Source organism: Frankliniella occidentalis, unplaced genomic scaffold, assembly GCF_000697945.3.
Source record: "Frankliniella occidentalis isolate FOCC.00 unplaced genomic scaffold, Focc_3.1 Scaffold78, whole genome shotgun sequence".
Lineage (NCBI taxonomy): Eukaryota > Metazoa > Arthropoda > Insecta > Thysanoptera > Thripidae > Frankliniella > Frankliniella occidentalis.
Genome location: NW_026267208.1, coordinates 1,034,102 through 1,044,608, shown reverse-complemented (window position 1 = coordinate 1,044,608; position 10,507 = coordinate 1,034,102). Strand labels below are relative to the sequence as shown.

Genomic DNA, 10,507 nt, shown 5'->3' with positions numbered 1-10,507 from the left:
TGGGCCGTAGTGGAGAGATGGGGAAGGGGGAGTGGGAGGAGAGAGTGAATCGTGGAGCCCAGAGTCCTTTTCTAAGAAGCGCGTAACAGGAGAGCCGACAGCTCAATAATCTAATAAAACTTGTTGGCCATTGGCATCCATTTGAAATTATTTTTCGTGACGGCGGCTGCCGCTAGGCAGGCGGGCGCGCGGGAGGCGTCGGCGGCGCGGCGTGCACCGCGGGCAAGTCGACCGAAAATAGGTCCTCGTCGTCGCCGCGCTCCGGTACTACTTCCGGACCGCTGTTGTGAGGCCCCGCGAAGGCGCGTGACGCGGTTGTCAGCCGCGGCCGGGTCGGGCCGGGACGGCGGGGGGCGGGACGGCATGGCACGGCACCTGTCGCCTCGGCCTCTCACGCTGCTCTGCCTTTGATTGGCAACACCCCTGCGATGGCATCGCCAGAGCGCTAATAGACGGATAGAGGACTGCCAGTCAGCGCAGCCCAGCCGGGCCACGACCGTGTCCGCGCCCTCATTATGCAAGGCGATAGGCATCAGGCGTATCGCACTTGTAAACGTGTGACACGGGCTACACACGCCCGCCCCCGCCCCCGCCCCCGCCCCCGCCAATCAGGCCGCGATGCACCTCCGGGGCCCCCAACGCGAGCCGCGTTCCTATCGTGTCGTGGCGGGGCGTGGCGCGGCGGCGGAGGGGCGTCGTGAGAGAGTGCAGCCCAGCATGCTGCTGCTAGCCGTTCTAGGAACTCGGCTCTCGGCCCGTGGTGCCCACCGGGGCCCGCCCGGGCCCGCCGGGGCCGCGGGGCCCATGCCCTCCTAATGGAGCGACGGGACAGATTCCTTATTACTTTTGACCAACTTGTTATTATTACCCAGTCGCAGGGGCGACGCGGGTAATATGAGGAGACATCAGGACGTGATTGAAGTCCTGACCCTGCCACGCACGCATCCCCTACTCTCTCTGTCTCTCTGTCTCTATCTGCCCCTCTCTCCCTCTCTCTCCCTCTCTCTATCTCCCTCTCCGCCCCCCTCCCTTTTACAGAGATTTTTCTCTTTCATCCTTTGACAAAATCACTCAAATTTTGTAATTTAAACATCACTTGAGGTTTGCGGTAGTTTTCATAATTGTTTAATTTTACTTTGAGGGCGTGTAGAAATCAGTTAACACAAATCTGATCTGTGGAGTCCCGAGCGCCAGCGCACCCTATACGTTTTTACCCATATCGTGAACGTCGCTAAAACCCTCGTTCATGTTGTTATTGACGACTAAGCCCCCGGGAGGTGGCAAACTCAACGCCCGAGAGTCAAAAGAACATGGGGAAGTCGGGGGCATGCCCAAGGAAAGCTGGTGGACCAGGACGCCGGCTCGGAAAGGGAGTCCGGTGGTGGTGTCAAAAGAAGGGAGTTAATTTCGAAGGAATTTTTCTGCTCATACTCTGTGATTTCGGCGTGATCGGCGCGCGGTAGCCGGCGTAATGAACACACGAAAGGTTGCGCGCGCACACAGACACACATGCGTACACCACACACACACACACGCACTCACACCGGCACGCACAGAGACACCGTGACGCGCGGCACTGCAGTGCAGTTGCGTGTCAGTAAACGCGGAATAATGGTCCACCCAGGGCGGGACGGGACGCGAGATGCTCTGGACCCACTCCGCCACCTTCCAGCCTCCCCTCGCCCGACAAGCCCCCTGTGGGTGCAACTCGCTTCCAAAGGAAAATTAGAGATGATATATACGTCCGTCTCTCTCACTGTTGACGCCGCCTTGTCCCTTTCCTGCTCGCTCGCGACGAGGGCCGTCAAACGGAACGGAAACGTTAAATAGAAAAGCAGGCCGGGGCGGGTGGGCGGCGACCATGCCGAGGTACCTGCGGAGGAGACACGGGCGCAGGGCGCACCGGCAAATATTGACTGTCGCTCATAAATGAACATGCACCTCTCTTTTCCGCAGTCTCCTTCTCCTCGTCTAAACCATCTATTCGTCCTCGTCTCTCTCTCTCTCCCTCTTTCTCTCGCTCTATCTCTCTCTCCCTCTCCCTCCCTCCGTCTCTCTCTCCGCACTGCAATTCGCAGGGAGAGGAAATAAAAGGCCCCGGGCAAAAAGAAGAGACCAGCTGGCTCTTTCGATAATTGTCATCCTTCTCCTTTGCTCTCTTTTCCAGCTTTCGCCCCAATTCGGGGAGCAATTGGGCCCCTTTTTTGTAATTGACCCACGTGTGATTGTCTGGAGCAAGAGGCCTGGCGCTGCTTGTTGCAGCAGCTGGAGACCTGGAGGGCCGGCAGAGCACTTGTGTTTCTGGAGAAGCGTTCCGTAGGCCCTTGCTCTCGGTGCTGGTAGGGTGCGCGCGGGGAAAGGTTTATCCAGAGATTCTAAAACTCAGCGCAGCGCGGCCCGGCCACGCCCCAAACCACGGCGCGGAGTACCTACGGCGCTACCCCGGACACGCGAGCGAGCCCAACCCCCATGAGTGTAAGCTAGCCCACCCCCGCGAGTGATACGCGGGAGCCGCCCGTCCTCGCTCCGGCGGGAGGGAGGCTGGCAGCGCTCGGGACCCGACCACCGCCCGGGGCGGCCAATCAGAGCTGCAGCGGCTCAGCGGGCACCGCGGGGCACCGGCACTGCGGCCGCTCGCCAATCGGCTGCAAGCAAGCCCTGCCGACGATCGGCCCGTCTCCGTCGCACGCGACGCGGCTGCGTGAGCGAGAAGGACGGAGAGAGGAAAACTCGTCAGGCGAGGTAGGGCAGGGCAGCGCCAATTGCAGAGCTGAAACCCAAGCCGAGTACACTGCCAACCGACGACGCGTTAGTTAGCCGGCTCACGTGTCCGCTCGTAGACGTTCGAACGAGTTGACCGCGGGGTTAATGCGATGAGCCCTTCAGCTTTGGCGGATCGAGGCAGGCGCGCGGGTCCGTCTGTTACATCACTCCGCCCGAACCTCGTTACTTTATGTAAGTGCCCGCCTCACGGGCCTCGCACCGTGCAGCGCGTCGCACCGGCCGCACAGCCGATAGACACGTCAAAGGAAAGATCCTCATTCGCAATCCGCTACATTCACTTGACCCGAGCGGTGCGCCGCCATTGCAAGGACCCGGCCCCGGGGCCGGCCGTGCACCACCGCGGCGTCGCGCCGTGGGACAGCTGCGTCACGTGCTGTCACGTGGCGATTGTTGAACTTGTTTGATGTCGTCTGCTGCATCGGCAATGTCGTCCGCTGACATCGCAACCATTCTTGGGTGGAGGAGTAGAGAGGAGACGAGAGGGCTGATGAGCGAGAGAGACAGAGAGAGGCAGAGAGAGAGAGACAGAGAGAGACAGAGAGAGAGAGACAGAGAGAGAGAGAGACAGAGAGAGAGACAGAGAGATAGACAGAGAGACAGAGAGAGAGAGGGGGGGGGGAGGGGGTATAAATGAACAAGCGGAAGGGCGGACGGACGGGAGGGTAAGGGGGAAGACGCGCAGCACATTCTGCTGTTATTACTTCTAACAAGCAGCAACAAATGACAACAAAATGTTGATCCAGTGCCAAAGGCGATGACGAGGTGCTTCTCATGGTGCGTGACTGAGACGGCATGGACGGGGTCAGGTTACAGCCGTACACAGCTGCTGTTGCGCGTCTACTACACATCGCACGGGCAGCAGTGCCCCCCTCCCTCCCTGCCTCCCTCCCTCACCAGCCCCAGCAACCCCATAGTCGGACATTGTTTGACTCTCTGCCGGAGCCCCATAACTCCATAACCTTACGCCTCTGTTCTCCTTCTTGTCGCAGCCGCGGTGGGGCTGGCGGTGCTGCTCGCATGCTCGCTGGCCTCCCGGCCCACCCAGGCCCAGGCGTCCTCGTCGTCGCGGAGCTCGGCGCCGCGGGGGCCGCCCTGGCTGCCGCGGAACACCGCCCGCCACGCGCGCCACGCGGCCAGCAAGGTGCCGGCCCGGCAGCCGGCGCGCCAGCCCTGGCAGAACCCGTGCGGCACCTCGGTCGCCGTGGCACCCATGACCACGCCGACGCGCAACCCACGGCCGCACCGGCCCATCAAGAACGCGCACGTAAGTACACGGCCCTGGCGCAAACGCGCCGCCCGCGGGGGGTTAGACTAAGGAAAGGTCAGCGTACCGGGTGTAACTGTGAATACGCAGCAGTGTTGCGGGATTGCATACTCAACATCGCCGCAGGGGCCATGGCCCCTTAGGGGTCGGACTCTAATGATGGTCCTGATCATTTTGGGACCCCATAATATTTGTACCCCCCCCCCCCTCCAATACTATGTAGTATGTGAACGACCCCTTACGGGAGTAAAGAGTACGCAAACCCGCAACACTGCTGCGTATTCACAGTTACACCCGGTACATACCAGGTGGCTGATTTACCCCGCGCACTTCTGTAGGTTAGACTGTACCGCACGCAGGAGTGCGGGCTGGCTTGCCTATCACCCCTGTCCACGGCGCCTTACGGGCCGGGCGAGTAGGCAACCCCCCAGAAGTGCGCGGGGTGAATCAGCCACCTGGTACATGGTAGAAACAAGGCGTGGAAAAAAGTACCCGTCAGAAAACCGGGTGGGTAGGCGCACACAAAGTTCAGAGGTTTGTGCCTTTGATCCCACATCAGCTAAATTTAATCTACAGTATATCGTTAATCGGGTTGTTTCAAGTAATAACTGTCAAATACGTTGAAGCCCCCAATCTCCTCCTCACAATAAACAAACGTTCATATGGCTCCGTTCCCCTTTAAAGGGTGCATACCTGGTGGCTGATTAACCCCGCGCACTTCTGTGGTTAGACTGTACCGCACGCACGAGTGCGGGCGGGTTGCCTACTCGCCCGGCCCGTAAGGCGCCGTGGACAGGGGCGATAGGCAAGCCCGCCCGCACTCCTGCGTGCGGTACAGTCTAACTACAGAAGTGGGCGGGGTTAATCAGCCACCTGGTATATTTACATTAGGTGGATGATTAACACCGTGCCGTTCTGGGGCTAGAGTTGAACTGTACCGCTTTCCTACGTGCGGGCTGGTTGGTTTGCCTCCTGTCCATGGCGCCTTACGGACCAAACGAGTAGGCAACCGGCCCACACGTAGGAATGCGGTACAGCATAACTGGAGCGGTGCACGGGGTTAATCAGCCGCCCGGTGCAATAAAATGTGTTACTGAATACAAAGTCTCCCCCTGGGCCCCCTCATAATCGAGGTACGAGGGCGAGAGCGAGGACAATGAGCAACCGCATAACGCACGGCCTTCACCTTTTCCAGGACTTCGACTGGCCCTCCCCCTCCATGGAGGGCGGCGCGCTTGGCGGTGGGCTCAAGGGCTGGAGCCTGCGGACAGTGAGGAGCGGCATCCGAGTGGCGCGGGCGCACCTGAGGCACCGTCGCAGGAACATCAACCAGGTGTACGGCCAGGTCAAGATGATCCGCGACCAGTACTCGTACGACTGGCTGCCACAGCAGCAGGTGCCCTGGTACCGGGCCGAGGTCACGTGCCTGGACAGGGACTCGCAGGCCGCCCAGGTGCTGCCCGCGCTGCGCTCCGCCCTGCAAAACTTCTCGGCCACCTTCATGGAGCTGCAGAAGGCGAGGAACCCCGCCGACAAGCCCGGCCTGGGCAACCGAACGCTCATCATGCACGAGCTGGCCAGCCACGTCAAAGGGGTGAGTGTCGAACCGGAGTGCTCGCCCCAACCCCAACTCTTGCTTTGCTCGACGGGCATGTGCTAACGTGCTACCTCTGTTGCAGATGCTGTGCGAGGTGGAGACGACCATGCAGGAGCGCGGGCTGCCGCTGCCGCCCGCGGGGCTTCCGGCGGACGGGCTGGCGGGCGTGGACGCGAGCCGCTGGGACCCGGAGCCGGACCTGACGCGCGCGCTCATCCAGGACTGGGGTGTCGTGTCCGCGTACACTGACGCCCTGTACGGCTGGGCGCTCATCCTGCGCGAGCTGGGCCACGCGCCCAAGGTGCGGCGCGGGGAGGGCCAGGCCGGCCCGGGCCCCGGCGGCAGGGGCTGCCCTTCCGAGCCACACCGCCTGCACGGCGGTCACGGCGGCGGCCGCCAGCGCAACCAGCTGCGCCGCAAGCAGCGCGGCCACCCTGGCGGCGAGGTCCAGGGCGCCCACGGCGTCCAGGGCCGCGGCCAGGGCAAGGGCAGAGCCCGCGGAGCGGCCCGGGGCGGCGCGGACAAGCAGGAGGCGCGGAGGAAGCGACGTCGCCGCCGCCGGAAACAGCGCGAGCGACAGCGCATGCGGCGCCGGCTCATGGAGGAGATGGCCAGGCAGAACGGCGGCCGGCCCTGGAGGCCCGCGAAGTGGCACGACCAGCCCCACAGCGGCCCTAGGAACTTCTCATAGACCGCGGTATGGCCGGGGCGACGACTGGGCTTCGAAGTGCTTTTCCAATGAAAGGCCTCCCCGAGGCAAACACGGTGTAGTTAGTTTCTTTCCGAGGTGTACGCGCAAGCGTACGTCGAGCGAGGAGGGCGCGACGTGCATCCATGCAGAGAGTGCGACACCAGGCTCTCCGCGTCTGACTGGTGTTCTCGCGAAGATGAACGTACGATCTGAATCGTACTTTAAGACATTTGCACTAGTCTGACGCCCTGTCATCCAATTTTCATTTGCAGGGCGCTATGATGGCATATGGGCTTGTACATTGTTCCTTACTATTATTTTATACATCGACTGTAAAGACGTTATTTATTTCTATTTATACATCATACTCGAAAGATCACGCTGTTCTGTACAGCTGTGTGTTTTGAGAATGACTTTTAATTTTATAAATGTGTATATAACAAGGTCGGATATTTGTATACGAAGACTTGCATCCGAAAGTTCGATTTGTATATAGCGTTGTAATTTATTGATTTTTGTATGAAATGTATTGTATATTTATTTATTTTTCAATATTTTTAATTTGTTACAAAACTTAATCTATTCAAAAATTTATTGTCTAAATTTTAATACGTCCCCCTCTACTTATTGTGGACTTTGTTTATTGAATATTTTTAAGTTTAGATTTAAATCAGGTCCAAACTGTGATTTGAGGCGAGAATGTCGGCCAAGGGGAATTTTGTACGGAAGCGTTTCTGCTCGGGCCACATTTGTGCGAATTCTTTCTGTGATAACTCGTTTTAGAGTAAGACTAAGCCTCGGCTGAATGTACTTACAGTATTACTGACTGTTTACTTATAGGTAAGCCAGCGTGCTAATGCAGTTTCTCTGCCGTTCATAGATTACTTATATCAAGACTTCTTTGTATCTATACATTCCTAAGGATGTAGATCTAGAACGAAAATGATGTGGCCTAAGACAACGGCTGAGGAGGCTATCAAAAATTGAGCATCAGTTAAGTACTCGCGTGCGTCAGTTTATGTTTTCTTAGTGGCGTTTCTGGGCAAAACTAACGTGCAAGTTGGGCCAAACCAAAAATATGTGGATGGTATAAAGTGCGGGGATAATGTTCTATTAAAATATTCGTAGTTCAGAGCCATAAATGTTTCGGTGTGCTCCTTCTGGCCCCGTGCGAGTCGGCAACCCGCCCGCACGAGTGGGTGCAGTATAATTAAGAAAGTGCGCGTGAATCAGCCACCAGTTAGTTGGCCCAATTTGCTAGTTGGTTACGCTGAAAAGGCATATTAAAAAACCTGACGCGCGTAACGTACGTGCGTACGCAAATCAAGCTATATTTCGATAGTCCCAGGCTGTTTGCCAGTTCTGTACTATTGTTTCACGAAACGTGCATGGATCTCATCCTCCTGGACTCTTTTCCTGTATAACTAGTTTTATATTGTACATTCTGTTTGTTTTTATTATGAATATGAGTTGACAAATGAAAATGATCTTTTCTCTACGTAAGTGCAAACAATATTAGACTAGCGTGATGTATTTTGTACCTGTTTATATTATACTTGGACCAAATTTGGTGTTAATGTGTCTAATTGGCACCAAAGTCCTGCCACACATGTCAACCTAATGGCAGTGGACTAATATATTAGCTAATAAGTTATTGACTTTATCACTATTCAGTATGCTCAATGAATCTAAGATAGCGTTTCTCTCAAACATATTTGAAAAAGAAAACTCATCGGGTAATCCGAAACACACATGACAAATTTACTGAATAAAAGAAACTCATTTCCTTTAAAGAAACAAGGCCCGTTATTTTAGACCTTCTATCGGCAAGAAATTGATATATATCACATATGCACCGAATTCTAACCCCAGGTAGAACACAATCGTCAAAAACTCGTCAATGACCCTCATTTGACGTCAAAATGAACTCATTCTGGCTACCTAGGCGCAGTAAATTTTTACGTTGAGGGTCAAAATGAGGTCATTTTGACATCATTTTGACAAACGTGTTCTACCTGGGACTCTGAAGGAGTGAGATTTCCCTGACCTCTGACCTCACCCAATTGCAGTGGAGAACCTCACTCTCATTGGGCGAGGATCACAAATTCTTAATCAAATTGAGTGAGAGTCAGATATCTCGCTCTTAGGAGAGCGACATTTTTTTTTGTGTCACTCATCTCGCTTTCCTAAGATCAAGATATCTGACTATAGCATTTTCAATGCATAGTGGGTTTGCCTACTCGGTCTAACCCTAAGGCGCCATGGCCCCCCTATGAAAGGCAAACCCGCAACACTGTTGTGTCTTAGCCCTGACACACGGTATAGTGTACGCAGTACACAGTACACAGTATTCCGAGATGAAACAAGCAAATACGAGACAGTCAATTGCCACTCTGTCCGTCGGTTCCGGGACGCTTTTGACGTCAAACTGGTCGCAAGTCGCAACGAGCCGCATCGCCGGGCAGCACGCACCGAGTCAGGGTCCGGATGTCAACGGGACAGGGACAGCCTGAGAAAGTGATGGTGGTAATGTACGACTTAACACGTTGCACGTTAGTGCACATATAATTCATCATATTATACCAGTATGCAGTATTGCGTGTTTACAACGCCATTACGTTGGAATGTAACAATTAGTAACACGATTGCCGGGCCACGCATTATTATACTGTTTTACAAGTTAGCCTGCCATTCGTACCGACCGGGGTGTTCGAGTTAGTACCGTTAGTACAGAAATGATTTCCCAAACCATAATGACATTATCTACGGCCATTTAGAGAACGATGAGGTAAACGACATGTTCCTAACTAATCGGATAAACCAGAAAAATGTGTCAGGGCACTGGAGGTGTCCGATGCCCTTCTATTGTCTTTCCAAACAGTGCGGTAGGACCATTGTGCGACATGGATAGAAAGTGGCTGGGGGATCGGGGGAGGCAGGGATATGCCAGCTCCTTTTGTCCAACTCCTGTTACTGTCAGCCACCTGCCCCGCGGCGGCGTCTCGCTCCTACTAGATATTTCGACCATGGTAAAACACAAGTAGGAGCGAGCTTTTCTGGGCGGGATGTTGCTGCGGTGGTTGCGCCACTACCTGCTGCCGAGGGTCCACCCAGCAGGCGGTAGCTGAGTAGGTAGTAGTGAAGAAGACTTCCAATAATAAGAAAAGCTTCACTCCTAGTTAAGTTCAAGTATATCCCAGTGTTTAGTCTATACCGTGTCAAGGATGACCTATCACAAGTTTCGTTCGACACGGTAGGCAACTACTCAGGGAGAGGTGAAGTGAGAGGGGGGAGGCAGAGAGAAAGAGTGAGAAATGGGGTGGGGGAGGGGGCAAGGCGGAACGGTAGGCCTCCAGCGTGACCGGGCTGCTCTGGGGGAACAGGTTGCCTACCGACCCGGCGCTCGCTCTCGCTCGCTCTCCCCTGACAGTGGAGCGCGGGGCGGGCGATGGCGGTCAGTGACCCTTATTGACTCTTGACTGGCAACGCTTGGTGACACGTCGAGTACGGCAAGCATCTATCGAGCATACCTTGGCCGACGGAAGGACATGGCATCTATCTATGGCACATTTTTGCACATGTTTCGGTTAGCGTTTGAAGTTCCTATAGTGCCGGCCTGCGGCCGAAAGTGTTGACGGTCGAGCGTGACGGAGCACGGCAGGCGCGACGGGTGACATCAGAGGTAGTCCTGACGCGGCTCCAATTAGCACCTCGACCAGCCGCGCAGCCCCCGCCCCACCCGCCGGTAATCCCGCGCATGCGTCCGAACCACGTAATAAGTGGACCAGTGCAGGGTGCAGCCCGCCCGGCCGACACACCAGCCCCGCCCACGCCCACGTCCCTCCGCCCCCGCGACTGGGGCTGATCGGCCGGGTAATGTCACCAAACTACTGAGGTGAGAAGTGTGACGGGGAGGTGCTCGAGCGAGCGTGTTCCAAAACAAACCACTAGAAATACAACGAAAGAAGATAGTGATTTGTGATTTGTGCCTAGCAGGCAACACTGTCTACCCAACAGGCGTTTTACTTAAGGCCCGAGGGCGAGGGGTGCGAACAGGGCGACGAACCCTGCCCTCTCCCCGCTGGTCGGCGTCAGTTCGTAACAGTTTTGGTAGGGCAGGGTGTCACAGGGCAGGTAGGCACCCCCAACTCACCCCATTTTTATCCCCCCC

General features: G+C 56.0%; 1 protein-coding gene across 1 annotated transcript in view; it reads left to right on the top strand.

Moving 5' to 3' along the window:
• Positions 1–8,127, top strand: part of LOC113204310 (uncharacterized) — a 14,225-nt gene extending 6,098 nt beyond the window's left edge. Inside the window, exons 2-4 of the mRNA XM_052268881.1 lie at positions 3,774–4,048; positions 5,244–5,642; positions 5,728–8,127. Coding sequence (XP_052124841.1) covers positions 3,774–4,048; positions 5,244–5,642; positions 5,728–6,336 — 1,283 coding nt within the window. The 3' untranslated portion in view covers positions 6,337–8,127. The remainder of the gene's footprint in view (positions 1–3,773; positions 4,049–5,243; positions 5,643–5,727) is intronic.
• Positions 8,128–10,507: the final 2,380 nt, after the last annotated feature.